Source organism: Procambarus clarkii, chromosome 37, assembly GCF_040958095.1.
Source record: "Procambarus clarkii isolate CNS0578487 chromosome 37, FALCON_Pclarkii_2.0, whole genome shotgun sequence".
In the NCBI taxonomy this organism is placed as follows: domain Eukaryota; kingdom Metazoa; phylum Arthropoda; class Malacostraca; order Decapoda; family Cambaridae; genus Procambarus; species Procambarus clarkii.
Genome location: NC_091186.1, coordinates 26,594,672 through 26,619,280, shown reverse-complemented (window position 1 = coordinate 26,619,280; position 24,609 = coordinate 26,594,672). Strand labels below are relative to the sequence as shown.

Genomic DNA, 24,609 nt, shown 5'->3' with positions numbered 1-24,609 from the left:
TGTGTGTGTGTGTTCACCTATTTGTGCCTGCAGGATCGAGCAGTAACTCTTGGACCACGGCTTTCTAACCTCCGGTTGTCTTGTGCAAAGACTCCTGACTTATTTCCCTATCACATATGTGTTGAAATGATAAATGTTGTTCGCTTCCACAACCTGCCCATTGAGTTCATTACATTTTCCCACTACTCTTACGGTAAATTAAAAGTTTTTGATATCTTTATGACTCGTCCCAGTCTCAAGCTTCCATCCATGTCCTCTTGTACTATTACTGTTCTTTGAGAACATTTCCGCTTTTTCCACTCTATCAATCCCCCTAAGTATTTAATGTCTCTATCATGTCTTCCCTCTTTTTTCTAGCTACGTCAGGTCTAGTTCTTTCAGTTTTACTTTATACCCCATCTCTCGTAATTCTAGGACGAGCCACGTTACAAACTTTTGAACCTTTTCATGTCTCCTTAAATGTTTTTTTAGGTGGGGCTCCACGATGTGGGGGGTATTCTCTAAAACTGACCTCACGTAGACGCTGTACAGCGATTTAAATGCCTCCTTATTTAGGTTCCTGAAAGATGTCGCTATCCCTGAGAATCGTGTATGTCGTTACCATGTTCCCTCTATCTTCTCTAGTGTTGTAGGGTTCAGTTCTCCCAAACGTTTCTCGTAGTTCAACCGCTTCTCTAAGAAGTTTATGGTTTACTGTATCTAGTATACAACAGTTGAAGCCCTTTCTAATGATGGTTATGCTTAACCGGTTCTGCTTATAGGTTCAGCCCTCTCTATGATCGCTATAACTCCCCTCCATACGCTTGTTTGGAAGAAGACTAAATACTTCAGAAACATGTATGGTCCATTCCTCAATTTGCATTATGTGTCTAGATACTGAAGTCATCACAGCTCTGAATATACGTGTTTTGTTATTATGTATTTGTTATCTTTGTTTGCCATATGTTGTCATTTGTTTGCTTCTGGTGGTTGCACATATTGTTTTAAAACTATTGTTATTGATAATCTGTATGGCATTAATTTTACTTGAGGACGCCGGGTACTGACCGCCACCTTGCCGAAGACCTTCTCATTCTCCCACGTCCAGACGGAGAGCAGGTGCTCCTTGTCGGCGTCCACCGCCAGCAGGAAGTCTCCGTTGTTCTGAACGGCCCGTGTGTCAGGGAGAGAGAGAGATGCTGTCGTTAAAAGGTATATAAGAACTGGTGATGTAAAAGAGGAAAAAAACAGATGACTATTTACAATTTTAATTGTTCGATGTAAGTTCAGAAACAGGTTCGACTAGCTAGTTGAAGGAAAGTGCTTATGATATGAATTAAATACAACTTTGATATTATAACAATTATTTTATCAACTGCAACAATTTCCACTATAACCCACTTCCACTTCTCTTATAACCACTACTGCTACACCCACTACTGTTATGGGGTCATTATAGCCCGTGCAACATGGACATTTCATTCTGAGTAGCTAAATCTAAAACAAACAGCAACCTGCTACTACTGTTGTTTCCTCTACTTCTGCTGCCACCTATACTTCCAGGGACTCGCTCTATAAGAGACTTTAGGGACTCTTCAGAAGGGGGTCTGGAGAGGTAACCCCATGGAAGGTCGGGGACTCACCCTGGTGGAGAAAGCAACGGCTAGGATGCCCGCCCCGAGTTCCTTCTTGCCCAGGACGTGAAGGGTGGCGAGGGTGCGGGCGTGCCACACCCTGACGTGGGCAGAGGAGCGGTTGCCCCGGGACGCCCGCTGGCCAGAGGCTACCAGGTCCCGTGACGGGTGGAGCGCCATGCTGCGTCAGAGAAAGACCAGCGGGTCACATATTAACACACACACATGGGTCCTGTAGCACAGCAGTCTACGTCCTCGACTCACAACCCAGGGCTCAATTCTCAGGGGAGGACAGAAATGGTAAAACACGTTTTCTTTCACCTAATGCCTCTGTGGCACATGTTCAACATTTCCTACAGTGACGTCGAGGAAACTTATATGATTAATTAAATATGCCAGTGCATAGAAAACGTAGAAGTTTAATGAACTTTCATAAACCGACCAATTTAATTAAAGCTAAGATGTTTTTAAATGTTTAGGTATTACAGCGTATAAGAAAATCACGTATTTTCTGGTAATATTGTTATTATTCTATTGTCCAGACAAATAAAAACTACCAGAGCGACAGAAAATGTGATAAAATATTATAGGACTATTGAACATTGTCACAATATTATCCTTTGATTAAATCAAAAGTCATTCAATCAGTTTGTGGGGGGAGGGGGAGAGTGGTGGGCAATCAATCATTACAACCACAACTGTAATATGCTCCCGTACGCAGGTTCGAATCCTCGTCACGGCCCTTGTGGATTTGTTCGTTTACAACTGTAATAGTTTATATAAATCACCTACGAATACAGCTTCCAAATCTAAATGTAATATCAAAATTAGTCGGTGTTTATTTACACTGAACCGTACTGCAGTTATATTCTAAAATAATATAGCCCAACACAAGAATCATTATTTGATATAGAAATGTTGTATTCCAACGTTAGAGTATAGACAGAGACGGAGTATTGTGCTGTGATACAGGCACCGGGGCGTGACACTTACCACTGAATATCTTCCGAGTGCTCGGTGTAGTGTCTCTGGACGTCGTCAGTGCGGTCCAGGATGACAGCCACGGCCGCTACATAGTAGAGCAGTTCCCCAGAGGGCAGCACCCACAGGTTCCTCTTGGTGTCGCTGCCCCGGTACCCGTAACTGGTGGTTAGCTCGTTAAGGAGTCGTAAACACCTCTCAGAGACCATTAGCGGCGCGGCCCGTGATGGTAGGACCAGGAACATGATATAAGAGAGCAGGGAGGATATGGTGTGTTGCAAATATTATTTGCCTCAATCCTGCACTGGTGTGGTGAGGACGGAGGCGTGTACAGGAAGGCGTGGGAAGGGAGGGAAGCGTGGGGAGGGAAGCGTTGGTAGGGAGGCGTGCGGAAGGTGGCGTGCCAGCGGGCATCATGGCCACCACCACACCGGATATGTGACTGCATCATAGATCACACTGCAGACTCCTCTCTCACCTGGACCAGGCGCCACGTGTCCTCACCTGGACCAGGATCCACGTGCCTACAATGACCAGATGTGATCTAATGTTATGACAAATGTTACATGAGAAGGGGGTGGGTGGGGAGTAGAGGGATTGATAGGTGGAGGAGAAGGGTGAGGGGAGTTTTGGGGTGAGGGGAGGGGGGGCTGGGGCTGGTAGGTGAGGGGTGGCAGGAGATTCGTGACACGATATGTCGAGGTGCGTCATACATGTGTCATGGTGACCTTGTTGGTCTTGACCTGACCACATGGAGGCAATGAAGGTGGCAACTAAACACAGCTGTGTAGAGGATATCTTGATGTTCATATAATGTTGTCACGGACATTGCAACATATCTCCCTGCAATGTTTGCAGCATACCGCCAAACATTGTTTAAGTAGATCAGGTTCCGGTCAACCTCCCATTATCCCTACCGTTCACCCATCCAACTACTGTCATCATGCAACACACTGGTGGACTGTGGCAACATCAGGCTTTTGAAATGTAGCGAAAATAGGGCAACAGAACACAAGAGGGGAAGCTGGAAACACAGACAAAGTAATGTAAAGAAATACTCGTGGCCCCCTGGACGGGTGGCCTTTTGGACGGGTGTTCAGCGTGGCGGAATGATATAAAAGACACAGCCCGCACCACCACCATCACCACTAGGACCACCACCGTCACCACTAGCACCATCACCATCACCACTAGAACCACCACAAAGCTCGTAGCAACAAAAGGATACACCCAGTCGAGCTGCAGCTGTGCCCGAGGAGGAGCCGGCACGTAGGAGACGGGGTTCCTCGGGGCGTGCAGTACCCTCCGCTGGCCCTTGATGGTGACGACGGCAGAGCGTCCGTCCGTCACCTCCTCCGCCTCGCTCTCCTCTCCTGACTCTGCCACACCACACCACTTACATTATTATTCAGCAATAACACTATGATAATGAGAAAATGACTAACAAGAATATCTAAAATATACATAATAATAATAATTTGTTTACACTCGTGTCCTCACGTTATACAGACGTACATAGAGGAAATTGCACATAAAGGAATAAAATGCAATTGTAAACAAGTTAAATCGTGAGGTAATGTAAGGGTAAGATTATAATGGTGCAGCTGTTGGGAGGGTGTGGGGGTGGGTGTGGGTATGGAAGGGTGTGGGGGTGGGTAGGGTGTGGGGTGGGAACTGGAGGAGGCAGCCAGTACAAGTCCAGCACAGCAGGAAGCACACAGGGAACTAGAGCCTACCTGGCTGGCCAATGAGAGGTCAACAAGCCGAGTTAAGGCAACACTCACGTCATCGTGGCAACAGTTAATGGCGACCAATGAAGGACGTCAAAATAGAATGCAGAATTTGTTGAAAGCAAGTTGCCATTGGCAACAGAGAAGAAACTGAACATTGCTAATGTTTTATGAATTTATAATACAACTGCGACTACAAAATATGTATGCTAATATATAAATCTATCTTGTATACCAATATACAAATATTTCGATTAAATAGTTGCAAGCAAATGATCTACACTCACACGATCTGTGTGAAATTTCAGTGTCATCTATATTTGTCAAGTGTGGAAACGGCTGTCAAGTGGCCTAAAGCAGTGTAATCATAGCATTTCTAATCTATTGATTTTCTTATTTTAATATTCTTTGTAAGTTGGCAATATTTGTGATAGCCAATTTAGGCCAATATCGGCTTATTGCTTTGATTATGCTACCTGATTCCCTTCAGACTTGCCCTCATGACAGTTCTAAAAGCATGTAATGAATCCTTCCAGGGAATCCTAAGGAATCCTTCCAGGAATCCTCCAAGAGAATCCTTGCAGAGAATCAGTCTCATGAGTTTGGAGTCACATTTCTTTGGTAGGACGAATAAGGATTCCTATATCAAGTACCACTGATGCAGGCATGTGTTAGGTAGCTGGAAAAGACGATTTCCTGGAAGGTAAAAGTCAACCTGTTGAGCCTTGCTCGGGAAGCCAACAGTAAGCCCGTCAACGGCGCACTAAGTCACAAACAACAGAGAGTAATAATAGTTAAGTGGGGGTTAGAAATTGATGGTGTTTAGAAAGGTAAAGTGTCGTTACTCCGTAGAGGAGTTCACTCACCTGGAATGTCTGGATACGCTGCTCCAAGTCCACAGGCGAGGCACCAGGAGCAATGATTAAAACTTTTGATATCAAGGTTATGTTATCTCAGTCCGGGTATGATGTGTGTGTGTGTGTGTGTGTGTGTGTGTGTGTGTGTGTGTGTGTGTGTGTGTGTGTGTGTGTGTGTGTGTGTGTGTGTGTCTTAGACTCAACGTGACCCCAATTAACACTTAAATTAGAATGTTTACTAATTTCAACTGGCGGTATTGAAGCATAAAGTGACACTCAAGCAACAGGTGGCACTCAAGCAACGGCTGATTACTCAAGTGACTGCTGATGCTCAACTGAGCAGAGATTCCAAGTTACAGGTGATACTTAAGTTACAGTTGACAATTAAGATACAGTTGGTATTTAACTTAGAGGGGGCGCTCAAGAAACAAAGGGCACTTAAGTAACAAAACACACTAACCAGAGAGACACTTAAAATGTAAAAGTCACTCTAGAGGTGGCATTCAAGAATGAGGTGGTGCTCAAGTTAGTGTAAACACTCAGGCAATAGATGGCTCTCAAGTAACAAGACACGGATTACAGGTGTCCCTTGAGCATCAACCGACGCTTGTAAAAAAAAAAGAAACGGATTACAGGTGTCACTTTGAGCATCAACCAACGCTTGAACGTCGGTTGATGCTTGAGAAGGTACTCACCCTTGAGCGTGGGCTCGCTCGTGTACCGTCTGAGGGGAGGTCGTTTAGCAGTCTTAGTTGTTCGACGGTCCGCTCTGTGAAGGCAAGGAGAGAGGAGGTGAGGACAGGTGAGGGCAGGAGGGCAGGTGGGGAGGTGAGGGCAGGTGGGGAGAGGGGAGATATAAGGCAGGTAAGGAAAGAGATGAGGGGAGACGAGAGATGAAGGTGACGAAAGAGAGACGAGAGATAATGGCAAAAAAAAGAGGGGAGTTGAGAGGAGGAAGAGAAGAAGAGCGAAGTGATAAGGGGTTTGAGGGGAAACTGATAGATATTATGATAAAGAAAAGCGGCGAATAAGAATGATAAAACGGAAGAACATAATCATCCCGAAACAACAGTAGGCCTACTGTTGTTTCGTTCTACACAAGGCCTTTTAGATCCAGCCATTTTCATTCATGTCTATCTATCATATTTTCAAAACATTAAACTGCGAACCTTTTTCACGCACACTGTCTCAATCACCGTAACCAAAAGGACGTGTCAAAAATGCAAATGGTCTCATCTGAACACACGTTTTGAAAGTCAATATCTCTGAATTTACTAATATTTAAACTATAACCAAGGTCTATGGACTCGGCATAGAATGTTTCACATCTACAAACAGATGTGAAGGCTGGGCATCGGAGCCATGCCTTCACGAGAGGGATAGGGCACTGGGGGGACTCCGACCCCACCTATGTTTAAAATCATCATTAATCCTGCGAAGTTTACGGATGACATTCTACGATACCTGAAGCAAGACATTCTACGATACTTTAAGGAAGACATTTTCCAATACCTTAAGGAAAACAGTCTACAATACGTTAAGGAAGACATTCTACGATACTTTAAGGAAGACAGTCTACAAAGCCTTAAGGAAAACATTCTATGATATCTTAAGAAACACCAAACGCCACCGTAGAAAAAATAAAACACAAGGAAAATATATCATTATATCACAAGGAAAACTATAACACGTATAACACAAATCAATAAGAAACAGAGGAAGCGGGGCAGAGCCGTTCATCAGCGCCTGCAGGCCAAGTAAGCAGGTGCTACAGAGGTGTGTGTGAAGGCCCAGCACGCCCCCGGTAATCGACCCGTATATAAACACACTCTAGGAGGTGGACGGAAATCACATATTATCTGACATTGTTCGTAAAGGAATGTTGTTACCTGGGCAACCGTACACACAGGCACTATCTCTCTGGCAGGCTGCCATACGAGCACAGGCTCTTTATATGGGTTGCCATATGGGCTCAGCTTCGCCATTACAAGGACATATCGGCCTTGAGGGCAAATGCTTGACATGCAAGGACGGATCCTTCATATGGCGGCAATGGCATACTTGAATTGGGCAAAGGCGGCACAGAGAAGACTTGCCATATGGCAACATATGAATTTTCTGGAAACTGCAGAAGATGAGTTGGCTCGTTCGAGGCCACTCCAGTGATGATCATGTCTCCCCCTTGCTTCTTCTCTTACCTTGAGGTGCTTCCGGAGCTTAGCGTCCCCGCGGCCCGGTCGTCGACCAGGCCTCTTAGGAAAGGATTCTCCTTTAATCTTTCCTCGTAACTCATACCTCTCACCTACGGTTCTGGCCTTACATTAACCCGGACGACGAACAGATACGCAAGACGACAAATAAACGCATTAAATCTACAATTATTATTAGACAGAGAGAGAGAGACGAGACAGGATGCCAGACGGGCCACAGAAACAACTGTACCTGGCTGTTTTCTTGTCCTCGTCACTGCTGAGGGTCCTCCTGTGGCCCCCACCGGCGGTCTCGGGCGCTACACCGGTGGAAGAAGAGGCGTTGTGCGGCTTGTTGGGGATCCCGGCGTTGTTCAGGCTCACGTAGAAGGTGTCCACGTTGGCGAAGTCGTTTTTGAACTGCGAGAAGCTCTTCACCTGTTGATGGAGTGGGAAGATTTGGTCTAGTGGGAGTACCTCACCTTGTTGTATTCACCTGGCTCTGCTTGGGCAGGGGAGGGGGGGGGTGTTTCGGCTCTTTGGTCCCTCCTGTCAACTGTCAATCAAGTGGTGTAAAGGTTGCTGAGCTTCTTTGGGCTCTATTGAGGGTGTTGTGGTAGTGTTGTGGTAGAGTGTTGTAGTGGCGTGTTGTGGTTGGGTGTTGTGGGGGTGTTGTGGGGGAGGGCTGCATGACCAAATTCAAGTTGACCTAACTTCCAACAGCACTGACCACAATAGTCCTCCCCACAAGCATAATCCTGCCCACAACAGTTCCCTTGGCCGCCTCTTTAAGCTACCTTGGCCACCTTCTTAAGTTGCCTTGGCCACGTATCTTGCGAAACACTACAATATACTAAACTCTAAGACCCTGCTAGCCACTTACCTCTTGGCCCCAGGTGGTGAAGAGGTGGAGCTGGCCGCTCATCTTGAACATCTTGCCCAGGTCCTTCACCACCTCCTCCCACAGGTTAATCGTCTTCATGTTGACCAACACTGTTCTCTGTGGGGAGAGTATAGCAGGTATGTCAGTGAGGCAGGTGTGGTCGTAGAGCGAGGCAGGTGTGGTCGTAAAGCGAGGCAGGTGTGGTCGTAAAGCGAGGCAGGTGTGGTCGTAAAGCGAGACAGGTGTAGTCGTAAGATGAGGCAGGTGTGGTCGTAAGGCGAGACAGGTATATTCATAACGTGAGGCAGGTATGAGACTAGTAAAGTGACATTGAGAACTGTAGTTATACAGCTTAAGGAGGACGATTGAAAAACATGCTGGTTGATGTGTGAGGAAGCCAAATGGACGGTGGCAAAGATTGAAAGGTCACAGAGGAACGGTTGCTGCTGACAGAGGCATCAACACATGACTGAAGACAAAGTCAGCAGTACAAAACACAGAGGTCACAAGAAGGCTGGCTGCTTACCTCTTGGTTGTGGTCAATGTTGTTGATGATCTTGATAGTGCGTCCCTCCCTGGAGCCCGGCTTGCTGTTGTTACCGGACTTGCTGCTCTCAGCGGAGCTCTTCTTGGAGACTTCTCTGACGACGGGGGAGCCAGCACGGCCCGGTTCGCCTCCCCCGCCCGTCCCCACCACACTCACTAAGGCGTTCTGGTTCCAATCAGGACGGTGTCGTCCATATGGCAGATTCTTCAAACCAAAGAAGGATGGAGTTAGTAAGAACAATTATGATTGATGCCACATTAAACTCTTCTGATTTGCTTTAAATGAAAATATTCAATAGTTTAGTTCCAAATTTCAAATATTGTATAATACAGCAAGGTTATAAAAATGATTAAATGTATAACCAAAAGACGTGCATGCCGAAAACTGCACGAATAACGGGAGGAGGAAGTTATATCTTGTTAGAAGTTAAAGATAACAAGGTAAGTGTAAGATGACAGGTGTCTCCACTGAGGCTGGGAACACACACACTCTGCCGCTGTGGAATGACACATGACACAGGACACATGTCTTGAGTGCCAGAGACACTTGGTCTCCTACGCAGACGAGACCAGACCACAACCAATGGTTACAGCAGACACCAGACCACAACCACTGGCTACAGCAGACACCAGACCACAGCCACTGGCTACAGCAGACAGCAGACCACAACCACTGGCTACAGCAGACACCAGACCACAGCCACTGGCTACAGCAGACCACAACCACTGACTACAGCAGTCACCAGACTACAACCACTGGCTACAGCAGACACCAGACCACAACCACTGGCTACAGCAGACACCAGACCACAGCCACTGGCTACAGCAGACAGCAGACCACAACCACTGACTACAGCAGACACCAGATCACAACCATTGGCTACAGCAGACACCAGACCACAACCACTGACTACAGCAGTCACCAGACCACAGCCCCTGACTACAGCAGACACCAGACGACAACCACTGACTACAGCAGACACAAGACCACAACCACTGGCTACAGCAGACACCAGACCACAGCCACTGGCTACAGCAGACACCAGACGACAACCACTGACAAAAGCAGACAGCAGACCACAACCACTGACTACAGCAGACACCAGACCACAACCATTGGCTACAGCAGACACCAGACCACAGCCACTGGCTACAGCAGACACCAGGCGACAACCACTGACAAAAGCAGACAGCAAACCACAACCACTGACTACAGCAGACACCAGACCACAACCACTTACTACAGCAGACAGCAGACGACAACCACTGACTACAGCAGACACCAGACCACAACCATTGGCTACAGCAGACACCAGACCACAACCCCTGACTACAGCAGACACCAGACCACAACCACTGACTACAGCAGACACCAGACCACAACCACTGACTACAGCAGACACCAGACCACAACCACTGACTACAGCAGACATCAGACGACAACCACTGACAAAAGCAGACAGCAGACCACAACCACTGACTACAGCAGACACCAGACCACAACCATTGGCTACAGCAGACACCAGACCACAACCATTGACTACAGCAGACACCAGACGACAACCACTGACTACAGCAGACACCAGACGACAACCACTGACAAAAGCAGACACCAGACCACAACCACTGACTACAGCAGACACCAGACCTTAACCATTGGCTACAGCAGAGATCAGGCCACAACCACTGACTACAGCAGACACCAGACCACAACCACTGACTACAGCAGACACCAGACCACAACCACTGACTACAGCAGACAGCAGACCACAACCACTGACTACAGCAGTCACCAGACCACAGCCCCTGACTACAGCAGACACCAGACCACAACCACTGACTACAGCAGACAGCAGACCACAACCACTGACTACAGCAGTCACCAGACCACAGCCCCTGACTACAGCAGACACCAGACGACAACCACTGACTACAGCAGACACCAGACCACAACCACTGACTACAGCAGACAGCAGACCACAACCACTGACTACAGCAGTCACCAGACCACAGCCCCTGACTACAGCAGACACCAGACGACAACCACTGACTACAACAGACACCAGACCACAGCCACTGGCTACAGCAGACACCAGACCACAACAACTGGCTACAGCAGACACCAGACCACAACAACTGGCTACAGCAGACACCGATACTATCCACCACAGACGCGTTAAGTAACACTTACAAGCGATTTAAGTGTTAAAGTTATTATGAGGTGGTGCGCCTGGCACTCCCACCTCACTACCACAGCACGACACAGCTTAATGCAGTGAAATACACTGTGACATAGTTTGAGACAATGTTACACAGTGACAACTTGACAGTGCAACAAAGCGTGACACAGTCTGACACAGTGAGACATAGCGTGACACAGTGTGACATAGCGTGGCACAGTCTGACACAGTGTGACATAGCGTGACACAGTCTGACACAGTGTGACATAGCGTGACACAGTCTGACACAGTGTGACACAGTGTGACATAGCGTGACACAAGATGACACAGTGTGACATAGCGTGACACAGTCTGACACAGTGTGACATAGCGTGACACAAGATGACACCGTGTGACATAGCGTGACACAGTCTGACACAGTGTGACATAGCGTGACCCAGTCTGACACCGTGTGACACAAATTCATACTCTGAGAAGCTGTAAGAACGCAAAACAGTGGTCGAGGTTTTTCAGGGACTGGTGACTTCAAAGGAGGAGAAAAAACGTTAACAAATGAACGGGCTAATTACGTTACCAGGTGAGATATTGATCAGGTGAGGATGGAAGCAACGTTGGAATGACTGCAGGAGGTGGTGGAGGACACAGCCAAACCCCGGCACTTCCCTGAGGCCAAACGACGACTGACTAAATCTAATTATACCTTCGGTGTCCAAACAAATCTTAATTAATCCATGTCATGACAGTATCTTTTTGTCTACAACGTAGAATGTAGTTTGTTAACAGAGGTATTGTTATCTACATCTGGGTGTAGCGTGGTGGTGGCCTCGTGTCCTGTCTGTAAGCTGGCTTCTCACTGGACACGCAAGACTCCGGCCGCGCTAAATGGCGTAGTTGGGGCTGTCAGTGTGGCGGGTCAGGGTAGTTAAGTGCCTTAGGGCTCAAGAGCCAGGAGCCACACAGATCTCTTGCTTCTAGCAAAAAGGGGAAGGAATTCAACGGGCGCATCTGATAGCCTAGATGGATTTAATAAAATCACTTGGCCCAATCAAAGGAGTTCTAGAAGGCTTTGCCAATCATGGAGTACCAGCTTTGTGTCTCAGCCAATGGGAGGAAGGCTTGACAGGGCAGGGGAGAGAGCTGCCAGTTGCAGCTGGAGTCAAGCACCGCCTGATGCGTCATATTCAACTACACTTCGCTTAGAGGTGAAGAAGTAGGTCAGAAAAAGACGTAAATAATGCCTCTCTGCACTGGGCTCTGAGGTAGTGATAGGTACCCATACATGGGCTACGGGCTGGGGAGGTCTTGGTTAAGAGAACATGTAATCTCTGCCATGCCAGAGTGACAGGAGAGTAACAAAAATGCCAAGTCTCCGCGTGATGCTGTGTGTGGGAGGCTGAATCAGCCAGGCCGTGAAGCTGTGTGTGGGAGGCTGAATCAGCCAGGCCGTGAAGCCGTGTGTGGGAGGCTGAATCAGCCAGGCCGTGAAGCTGTGTGTGCGAGGCTGAATCAGCCAAGCCGTGACAACCATGAAGAAAGAGTCATGAACATCCAGATGTTCAAACTTGGCGTCAGAAACAGAGTGATAGTTATCCGGAATATTTGGGTATCAATTACTGGGCTTAACGACACTTTGTTGAACTCCCTGAACTATCGTTGATCAATCAAACAGCGGCCATTTTTTGTATTACGACCCAGAAGCATCAGGGTGGTGACCAGAGGCATCAGGGTCGTGACTATCACGTTGAAAACCATCCACAAGGGAGAGACGATCCGCTGTGAGTGGCGGATATGTTGCAACTCAGACAAAAACAATTCCTTCGACCAATTGTAAGTTTTCACCTGTGACTGTTGCATCCTGGAATGTAGAAAGAACGAGTCTTTCAAATGGTAAAATACCCTAAACAGAGAGGCGACTGGTAAACCCACATTGGTACTCCCTGCCAGCAATATTAGCCACGAGTAAACCCCGTCTGGTCAACAACGCCGGTAAACTAGCAGCTAAAACTTTACAAAACACTTCCCACTGAGCAGGTAAGTTGTACCAATGACCTGGAAGACATAAGGAAAATTAGCACCTGAACACAGGCCAGAGAAATCAGTAAAGCCACACACAGTGAAGCCACACACACAGTAAAACCACTAATATTGCAACAGAAAAGCCAGCCCGATTGTTAAGGCTTATTTGGCAGCCAAGGAAGTCTCAAAATTAAGCAGTATGACTAATTAGGTAAAGCACCCCCCCCCCCCCGTATAAGCCACTAAGCCCCTTTACACACCACTTTGTGCCTTAATATTCCACTCTAAGATTAAGTGCGGAAAGCCAGCATTGCCTTAAACTTACGCAGGAGTTTAAGGCAGATGTGTGAGGTTAAGGCAGGTATATGAGATTAAAGCAGGTATATGAGGTTAAAGCAGGTGTGTAAGCTGAAGGCAGGTATGTATGAGGTTATGGCAGGGGTGAAGGATATAGCAGGTGTGTAAGGTTAAAGCAGGTATGTGAGGTTAAGGCAGATAAGTGAGGTCAAGACACGTGCCATATATATCTGTCAAAAACGAAAATTAGGATGACGAACAAGCCGGGTGAGTCATGTGTGAATCAAACAGGTGTGACACACACACAGGGTGTAAGATACACAGGTGAGACATATGTGAGAGATATACAGGTGAACTTAAGGGATAAGACACACAGGCGAACCATTTACGACAAGATCACTCGGATGAGAAACAGAGGTGGAGCTGACAGATGAGACATTGTCACCTCTCACGGATAAGCCACATTGTCACCTCTCACGGATAAGCCACATTGTCAACATTCACAGGTAAGCCGCACTCTCAATCCTCACAGGTAAGCCGCACTGTCAACATTCACTGGTAAGCCACACTATCAGTCCACACAGACAAGCCATACGAGTAAGCCACACTACCGGTTGGGCGTGGACAGGGCTGGAGCTGCCGGACTGCTGGGCCCACTTCTCGGGTTTACTGAGTAGGCCGTACGGGAGAGTCTGGGAGGCGAGGAGCAGGCCAGGTGAGCAGGAGCAGGTGGAGGAGCAGGGAGCAGGAGGTGGTCAGGGAGCAGGAACAGGGGGCAGGAGGAGCAGGATTGGGAGGAGGTCCGGGGAGCAGGATTAGGAGGAGGATCAGGGGAAAAAAGAGACAGTAGTGGAAGAGGAGACAAAAAAGTAATATAGGGATGGGAAGCAAAATGATTTAATGAACGAGGAGAAAGAGAAGTGAAGAGACATAAGGAAAATTATGGAAAATAAACAAGAAAGAGAAGGAAGTCTCTCATAGACTCTTTATATATTAAAATTTAGATTTTCTTCACAATATAAACAATAAAACAAATACAATTAATAAACTCTTGAATGTTTTAAATAATAATAATTTGCAAACTTAACATAAATTAATAAACATTTGATTCTTTCAGTGAACATTGAGCAGTAAACTGCACACCTATTTAAGACTGATGTGAAGGTGTGCATGACTAAAAAATAGGTAACAAGTCGAATGTGAAACATAACTGCAAATGACGTCTTGCGCAGTGGAAGGGTTAAGCGACTATGCAGTGCTAACAATGCACATGACTAAAATCTATTCTCCTACAGTGAATGAACAATGGTCCAATAAGAGAGCATAATGGTGTTTACACGTAGACAAGTTACGTAGCCCGTATAAGAGAGCATCGCTACATTCAAGCAGCTACAACTGCTGCACAATTATTATTGTCTAAAGAAAAGCATAATCATTGGAAGGCAAGACGCACCATTTAACAGGATTGAACACTAAATAAATCATTCATCAAGCACGTTGGAACGAGGACTATAGAGGCCAGCAGGACGAGGTATCCAGGCTGGGGTAAAGTCACTCACTTACCACAAATTTCCTGTCGGAGGCCGCGACGTACGACTCCCCGTCCTCCAGCTCCTCGATCCTGTACCGTCGACGACCGTCCAACCCGAAGACGTAGCGCGCCCCGTTGATCAGTCCTGCCGGAGGAGCGGGAGCACACGAGCGTCAGGCAATGATACTAGGATCAGAGGGGAAGGTCAAGGGAGGAGACGAGGATCAGGGGAAGGTCAAGGGAGGAGACGAGGATCAGGGGGAAGGATTGTGTACCATTACAGGGTACTTCCAGGGGTACCTATACCCTGGAAGTACCAGGGTATACACAAGGTACACCTCCCCTGACTGTGGGCCAGAGATGAACGCCGGGCACACGCCAATCTCCACACAATCATCAAAAGCAGAGTTTGAGAAAAAAAGTAACGATGGCACCTATTATGCCAATGTTCCCAGGTGGTGGTGGTGTTGTGACGCAAGTGACGATGTTGTGACGTGGGTAACGGCGTTGTAACGCAAGTGGCGGTAATTAGGCAGCAGGTGTTAAAGCAGCAAATGGCTACCCCAACCAGTTGTATATAAAACAGACAAATTACCTCGGTTCACAGGTAATGAAAGACCTCAATTCGGGGACGAGGCGCACAGGGACCCAACCTCCCCTTAGAGACGGGAGCAAAGTCAGTTTGAGCGAGGGAAACATGGCACTAACCCCTCGCTAGTTTTTTTGGGGACAGCAATTACCAGGACGTTGGATATTTTTGAGCGAGAGACATTACTATCATAAAACCTTTGTCAGTTTTTTTGGGAGAAGACCAATGCACCCCTCTGTAGTTTTTTGGGGTGGCCGGAAGCCAGGTACACGACTAGTTAGCATGAAAGACACATTAAGGACAGAAGACACGAAGTGTCCAGAAGCGTGCGTGACATCAGGTCATTCCTACACACACACACTTGTGCGGAGCTGCGGCCTCAGTACAGCACAGCTCGTCGTGTCCGACCAATATGAAGCCCCACCAGTGTGAAGAGTACTGGTGGTGGGGGGGAGTGCGCGGGGCGCTGGTGGCGGATACTGGAGCCTGGCTTCCAGCTATTGTCCTGGTTGTTGTTGTCTCTAATGTACTGTACGATGATTGTACGATGGATTGTACGATGAGTGCCAGAGTGTGTGTGTGTACTCTCCTGTGTGTACATGCACTCACAGCAGGCCAGGGTGTACATGCACTGAAGTTTTGAGAAGGCACTCAAATATTCTCAAAACTAAAAATTTTGAGAATATTTAAGTTAAGCCAAACTTAAATATTCATAGGAATAGTATAGCAAATATATGCATTACATTAGGCCTCAGATAGCAGGTATTAAGCCTAGGATGGTTAAGTTATATTAGCAAAATATACACAAAATCTTTAACGGTTTGTCCAATTTCATTAGTACCAAACTCTATACTTTCTAACTGTCCATTACGTCAAAATGTGTACGGTGGACCACATCGTTACTGTAAGTACTGTCTAAACAGGAGGACGGGCTGGCTCATTTGTACTCGCCTAATTGTGCTTGCAGGGGTTGAGCTTTGGCTCTTTGGTCCCGCCTCTCAACTGTCAATCAACTGGTGTACAGATTCCTGAGCCTATTGGGCTCTATCATATCTACATTTGAAACTGTGTATGGAGTCAGCCTCCACCACATCACTTCCTAATGCATTCCATTTATTAACTACTCTGACACTGAAAAAATTCTTTGTACCGTCTCTGTGGCTCATCTGGGTACTAAGTTTCCACCTGTGTCCCCCTTGTGTTCGTGTGGGTGTGTTTCTTGGGCCCCGCCTCCCTCTCAGTCTATAGACCATAGTCTATTTTCGTCCCTGGGATGCATTAGACTGGGACCGGCGCTGGTGTTGCGTGTTCTAGGAAACACCTGACGTTAGCCGAGCGTAATGTGCAGAATGATTCCTTCTTTAAGTTTCTAAATGACATTCCGAAGTTTGTACATTTTTTTTCACATTCTGTTAAAGTTTTGTATTTATATATGTTGGTCTGGGGTTAATGTTGACGTGATGTCTGCCACCAAGTCCTTCATTGTACTCTTCATGTAGCCTTCCTTTTATTATGTATTATGTCTCTGTTTATATATATATATATATATATATATATATATATATATATATATATATATATATATATATATACATATATATATATATATATATATATATATATATATATATATATATATATTTCAATTTTTCGCAGTAATTCTGTTGTCTATGTACCCAACTTGGGTGGGTTGGGGTTGGCATCATTGAAACAAGTACCACGTGACATGGTGCCAAAGCGAACCCTACTAATCTACACACACTTTGAAAAAAAAACTCTATACACAGATCTTGAGAGAAATTTACAATAATTTTCAATTCATCATACTTTATCCATAGCAAAGTGTCTATATGCATTTCTGTCTATATTCCTCTCTCTCTCTCTGTCTCTCTCTCTCTCTCTCTCTCTCTCTCTCTCTCTCTCTCTCTCTCTCTCTCTAACAAATTAAATAAATTACAATGTTTCTACCCCTGTGCTAGTAAATGTACTCATGTATGATATGTGTAGTATAATTATCGACCTCTGGAAGAAAATCTAGGCTAAACAGGAACATGGTGTGACCACTACATTGATGGGGATTACATATACTGAATAGCAGATGATTTCTATGTGGCATAATATACATTAATATACATCGGCATCAGCCGTGTTAGAAAGCAGGATCATGTTTCTAGCAGTCTTCCCCTGCGTGATTAGCGACAACTATAAATATCGTGACTACAATTGGTCATTTGTTGGAAAACTTATTTTAAAGTGATTACAGCGCAGACTGCACCACGAGAGTGAGCCACATGCAGGTGTGTGGAACACAGGAATGGACTTAACCTTAATTTGTATCTCCATCAATATCTAATTATTTGAATATACTGTTGCTGTTATATAGGGGGGTACCACCACTGGTGCAATTATAGGGACCCACAGACTCAGAGAAGGGAACACAGAGCATTCAGGGAAAAACTTGCCATTTAACTCTGAATACGAAAGAGTGTTCGCTTCTCCTACCACCCCCCCCCTTTTTTTTTATTATGGTGTACACTTTATTATGCAAGGTTATACAATTAGTGTTATATATATATACTGTTATATATCCTGTTAGTGAGCAAGAGTGCTCGTCTTACTCAGTGTCCACGAGTGGGGAAGAGCATTCTCGGGACCGCCAAACTAGACATAACTCAAGTGTTTAAAACTGGATTTAGTACCAGCATGTCCGACCCAGTTCTTCAGGGTTTGTATAAGTGTCACTTGGGAACCAAGGGCAAACACGACCTAGACGAGCGTGATCAATACTGTGCTTAAACTCTCGCTTGTTTTTTTCCCTAAACACTTACACGCGCAAACACACACACACACACACACACACACACACACACACACACACACACACACACACACACACACACACACAGGTTGTGGAAGCAAATACTATTCATAATTTTAAAACCAGGTATGATAGGGAAATGGGACAGGAGTCATTGCTGTAAACAACCGATGCTCGAAAGGCAGGATCCAAGAGTCAATGCTCGATCCTGCAGACACAACTAGGTGAGTACACACACACACACACACACACACACACACACACACACACACACACACACACACACACACACACACACACACACACACACACACACACACACACACACACACACACACACACAAACACACACACACACACACACACACACACACACACACACACACACACACACAAGAAGAGTATCAGAAAGAAACTACCAAAATATTACTTCTTAAGGAAAGAAACAACCTTCTACATAGTGAAATAAGAAGGAAAGTGACGTTGAAGAACAAAGTGATGAGAACTCGCATCACTTGATGTCATTAAAGCTATTATGCCAGACAATTATCACCATGGATCATTTAGGATTCAATTAAGTTTATGTAGTGAACTCTTGGGACATACAGTGTATGTCTCAAGAGAGATTACTAGACAAAAACCGAGCGACAAGCAGGAGTAGAAGAGCACTGACTTAGGTAAGGTATGACCTGACAGACAGGCATGTCTCTCCCCCCCCCCCCTCACTGTCAGTCACAGTGAAGGGGGAAGAGACTGTCTAAGGGTAACAAGCAGAGTACCTCAAGGATCGGTGCTGGGGCCCATACTATTTCTCATTTATGTTAGTGACCAATCAACAGGAGGTGAGTCTCATGTGTCGATGTTTGTAGACGACGCAAAATTATTGCGAGTTGTGACAAATGAGGATTATAAGATTCTCCGAGATGACTTAAACAAGCCGCTCAATTGTTTCCAGAAATCGAAACAGGATTTCAACGCAGGATTCAACACACAACAATCGAAACAGGATTTAAGGTGACGGAAATGGGAACAGGTGACAGACCAACATGATGATACACAGTGAAGAGAAGCCATCTCCCGATAACGATTAGAAAAAAAAAATCTTGAAGTGGAGATAACACCAAGCCTAACTCCTGAGGCTAAATAAGATAACGTCAGCAACATACTCAACACCAGCAAACGTCAGAACATCCTTTAGGAACCTAAATAAGAAGGCATTTAGATAGCTGTTCACGACCTACGTGAGACCAATTTTAGAGTATGCCGCCCCATCGTGGAACCCTAAGAAAACACTAAAAAAAAAAAACTCGTAAAGGCTCAAAAGTTTGCAACGAGGCTCGTCCTCGAATTGCGATGGATGGGATATGAAGAAAGACTGAAGGAATTACACCTGACGATGCAAAAACGAGGAGAGAGAGAGACATAATAGAGACGTATAAAATACTAAGGCAGATTGACAGACTGGAGAAAGAGAAAAATTCGCAATTAATACCAATAGAACAAGAGGACATGGAAGGAAGCTTAGGAAACAGATGAGCCAAAGAGATGTTAGACACTTTTCTTTTAGCGTAACAGTGAAAAATAATAATGAATTAAAATATCAGGTAACAGAAGCGATAATAAGGTTTCAACATTCATAATTTTTAAAAGTTGCTGTGATGGGGGAATTATGTCTAGTCATTACATTAGACAACCGCCGGCTAGAAAGGCGGGGTCCAAGAGCTAAAGCTCTATCCTACAAGTACAAATAGGCGAGTACACACCATCAGTTCTGACAAGCATTAAATTTTAACTTGTTTAAACTCACCAGAGCTGCGAGACCCCACCAGAACCCTTGCTACACCCAGGCCTTTACTACACCCAGGCCCTCACTACACCCAGGCCCTCACTACACCCAGGCCCTCACTACACCCAGGCCCTCACTACACCCAGGCCCTCACTACACCCAGGCCCTCACTACACCCAGGCCCCTCACTACACCCAGCCCCACACTACACCCAGGCCCTCACTACACCCAGGCCCTCACTACACCCAGGTCCTCACTATACCCAGGCCCCTCACTACACCCAGGCCTTTACTACACCCAGGCCCTCACTACACCCAGGCCCTCACTACACCCAGGCCTTTACTACACCCAGGCCCTCACTACACCCAGGCCCCTCACTATACCCAGGCCCTCACTACACCCAGGCCCCTCACTACACCCAGGCCCTCACTACACCCAGGCCCCTCGCTACACCCAGGCCTTCGCTACACCCAGGCCCTCACTATACCCAGGCTCCGTCTCAGGCGTGGGGGAAGGCGGCTAACAATACCCACTCTCTAAGAAGCTGCTCACATTCCTAAACTATAACTACCCAGTAATTAGCCAATCATTTCGCGAGTTGGCTAATAAGAAAGGGAAGTTCGTCGAGACTATTATCTCACAATCAATTCCTCTCCCCCATTGCCAGTACGGGTGGAGCAGAGGGCCGACCCGTCCCCCGACCACCCGTCCACCTGTCGACCCGTTCCCCGTCGACCCGTTCCCCGTCGACCCGTCCCCCGTCGACCCGTCCCCCGTCGACCCGCCTCTACTTCTATCCTGGCTCAGTCCTCCAGCGGTTCCACAACCACTATATCCTGTACGTCTTTCCTCAGTCATCGCGTCATCTTATGAACTCCGAAGCACCACGAGGTTGTCTATAACAATGATAACCTTTAGTTGTGAAGTTTCTAAGCTCGCTATAACTGTTTAATAAATGTAAACACAGCCTTCATGACGGAGGAAAGATGTACAGGTTTCGCAGGTGGGTGTGTAAATGGTTTATGAGTGTTGGACCAGGTGTTTCAAGCATTAGGCAGTGATATGGGATACGAGGTCATTCAGTAGACCCTGGCAAGGTGTCAGTAGACATCTTGGCAGTAGATGACAAGTAGACCCGTGCATGTCACCTTCCACAGTGACATGCACGGGGCAAGGAGCTGCTCAGTGACTTTGAAGAACTTGACATTTGAAGAGACCCGTAGAAAGAATAATAAGAAATAATGTATAATTGACAGGAAGAAAGTTAGCTTATATGGAGTAAAATTAAGGTGCGGAACATTTTCATGGGAGGGATCCAGTGTGGAACAATCGCAGAAAGTGCCTCCCATGGTACCGTCTTAGACCCATGGTCGAGAACAATCTACCAAGGAAGCGCCCCCATGGTAGTGTCCAGGGTCTATGATGTTGAACAATTACAAGAAAGTTACCCCATCCCCTGGTAGTGTCCTGAGCCCTTGGTGTGGGGAAAATTGCAAAGAGTTCCCCATGGTAATGTTTTTGGGAAAATATGGTTCACAATACTTGTGTACATAAAATATTTTGACGTTGGTATGAAGAACTTTTCAGACGAGACTAAAATCGCTCGATCAGAAGGGATGTAAACAACACCTAGGTTCCAATAGTGAAGATCAAGCGAGACATTTCGAACATTCTCATGTAAACAAACCCCATTTCCACCAGCTGGACAGCCCGTCCTCCAAACAAAGATCCAAAAGTGATTCCATGCACCCGCCAAACCCCCTGTTTATGAATGAAAAGCGGTTTACACACGACTCACAACTGCTGACGTTCGAACATATCCGGAACAAGTGCTTCACTGACGAATTTTGTTCGAATCACAACGTTATAAATGCTTCACCCACGTACTACAAATACAAATAATCGCCAACAGAACCTAAACACCTAACCTAACCTATCCTATGCCTATATATACACAATATGCTAATATATTATAATATAAATTTATACTTGAGAAAATTCCCGTTTTGAATGAACAGCATGTTAAAATTTATGAATGCGTCTGTGGGGTTGACCGCTGGATGTAATGGACTTGAGTCGAGGACGCGTTGAGCTGAAACACTCAGCCCAATCTTCCAGCTCCAGTGATCCATTCTACTCACATTCTTCACTTGTTAGACAATGTAATTAGTGGCAACAGAATAGATAATAAGTATTATTCAGAATGTCGAAGACCCACCTATCCTGTCGGAGATCTTGTCGCAGAGGGCCTCCATGTTGACCACGTCGCGCCCGGGCTTGAAGACGAACTCGTACCCGGGATAATACCTGTCCCCGTTCCTGTAGAAGCGCACCTTCCGGGCCCTATACCTGTCGTACGGGGGCAGCTTGGGCCTGTGGGAGGAGGGAAGCAGGAGATGAGAGAGAGGGGGAGAGAGGGAGAGACAAACAGAGAGAAAGAGAGGTGTGAAGGGAGGCATCGAGAAGGTAGTAAGGGTGAGAGGAGAAGATGGTGAGAGAGGAAAGAAGGACAGGATTGTGAGATAAAGAAGAAGCGCTGCACAGAAACAATTACTAATTACATTGAGGAAGAGGGAGAGAAAGTTAAGAATATAAAGGAGAGAGAGACAATGTGATTAAAAACAATGAGAATACGGACAGGACGGAGGAGATAATGCCAGCAATATGAGGACAGAAGGACAAAAGAATAATGAGTCGAGAGAAGGAAGGTAAGAATAATGAGAGTCTACAGTTGGGTAAGAATATTAGGAAAGGGGAGAAGAAGGGTAATAACAATACGGGAGAAAAGGAAAGAATAACAAGGCTACGAGGAGACAGGCAAGCAAAATAAAGCAACGGAAGAGGAATGAGCCTAATTCCAATTGGAAACAAAATTATCAATAAAGAAAGATAAAGAGAGAGCAAGAATAATGAGGAAGAATGTAAGAATACCTAACAAGAATACAAGGACAAAGATAATGCAGGAGAAAGAAGGAAAGAATATTGTGGGAAAGTGAAATGGAACACATGCAATGGAAAGGAAAAATAGGGATGAATCAAAGGGGAGGGGGGGGGGAATAATGGACTGACTGACGTATTATGGATGGACAGACATGAGAGATACAGACGTATATACAGAAGGAGCAGACAGACAGGGCTATATACAGATGACAATACAGAAACAATTTCGAAAAAGCAGATATAATTGCTGGACTGATCGACGTATACAAGCTATTTATGGACGGGTGGACGGTATATTTTAGGACAGGAACGCAGACGGGTAAAGCGGCAAGGGATAGAAATCTAGGCTGCTGATACGAATGAATGAAAACTGACAGATTAGTGTCACAACACAGGACGTATAGACAGACAGGCGTACTTGCAAACAGGTGACTGTACACGCCCAGGAATGGTGTGATAAATGAACAGGTGAATAACTCGTGGACAGGAGAGACGGTTATGAATTAAGGAAAATGACAGGTACGTAAACATATATCTTAAGTTAGAAAGAGAAGGTCGAAGTAGTACAGCGGTTAGGGGTTACAGCCGTGATTAACGCTGACCAAATTAGACCACCTTCCCCCTCATATTACAGCTAGGTTATGACCCCTCGAGTGGTACCCTCAGAGGTGGAGGGGAGGCCAGTACGAGGAGACGTGGCTGAGGCACTTACATGGGCGAGCAACAGGTACTTACTTGGGAGGGCAAGAACTACTAGCATGGGAGGAAAGCAAGTACTTACATGTGAAGAGGGAACAGGTACTTACATGGGAGAGCAACAGGTACTTACATGGGAGATCAACAGGTACTTACATGGGAGATCAACAGGTACTTACATGGGAGATCAACAGGTACTTACATGGGAGATCAACAGGTACTTACATGGGAGATCAACAGGTACTTACATGGGAGATCAACAGGTACTTACATGGGAGATCAACAGGTACTTTCTTGGGAGGGCAAGAACTACTAGCATAGGAGGAAAGCAAGTACTTACATGTAAGGAAGGAACAGGTACTTACCTTAAGAGGGGAAACAGGCATTTATATGAGAAGGAAAAGGGACTTACATGCGAATAAAATAAGCATCTAAATGGTAAGGAAATAGCCACATTAATGAGAATGAAAATGGAGAAAAACCCTTGAAGGTGAAGGGAAGAGAAAACCTGAGAGAGAAGAGGAACATGAGGGGAGGAAGTAGAGAGAGAGAGAGAGAGAGAGAGGGGCACTTGATCAGAAAGAGAAGAGAGGCACTTGAGGAGAACGCGAGAAGCCCCTCAAAAAGCACCAAGGCAACAGGCATTAGAGGGAGAAGCAAATTAGGCACTTATGGTGTTGGTGAGGTCCCCCGGGTGCCCCCCAGAACCCGTCTCTCCTCGACCTAAAGCAATAAAGCACGTCCCTCGCCCGAGGCTCAAGTATTAACACGCCCGAGGCTCAAGTATTAACACGCCTGATCCTTTGTTACAAGTTATATCCAGTAATTAGTATTAGTTGATCCGCCCCTGATAAGCTGAACCTTCATGTCTAAGAATATTAGAGAAAGATGGAAGCGGACGTAGGGAGGAACGGAAGGGGAGACGGAAAGGGGGAAGGAGAGGAACAGGAAGAGATG

General features: G+C 46.0%; 1 protein-coding gene across 2 annotated transcripts in view; it reads right to left on the bottom strand.

The window, feature by feature from the left end:
• The window catches only part of DCX-EMAP (Doublecortin-domain-containing echinoderm-microtubule-associated protein), a 92,659-nt gene that overhangs the window by 9,806 nt on the left and 58,244 nt on the right, over positions 1-24,609 (bottom strand). For both annotated transcript variants that reach the window (XM_069337328.1, XM_045754702.2), the window contains exons 4-14: positions 22,235-22,389; positions 14,856-14,968; positions 13,904-13,984; positions 8,780-9,004; positions 8,254-8,370; positions 7,624-7,808; positions 5,877-5,950; positions 3,823-3,973; positions 2,607-2,756; positions 1,623-1,794; positions 1,048-1,143 (exon numbers count right to left, since the gene is read on the bottom strand). In XM_069337328.1, coding sequence (XP_069193429.1) covers positions 1,048-1,143; positions 1,623-1,794; positions 2,607-2,756; positions 3,823-3,973; positions 5,877-5,950; positions 7,624-7,808; positions 8,254-8,370; positions 8,780-9,004; positions 13,904-13,984; positions 14,856-14,968; positions 22,235-22,389 — 1,519 coding nt within the window. The remainder of the gene's footprint in view (positions 1-1,047; positions 1,144-1,622; positions 1,795-2,606; positions 2,757-3,822; positions 3,974-5,876; positions 5,951-7,623; positions 7,809-8,253; positions 8,371-8,779; positions 9,005-13,903; positions 13,985-14,855; positions 14,969-22,234; positions 22,390-24,609) is intronic.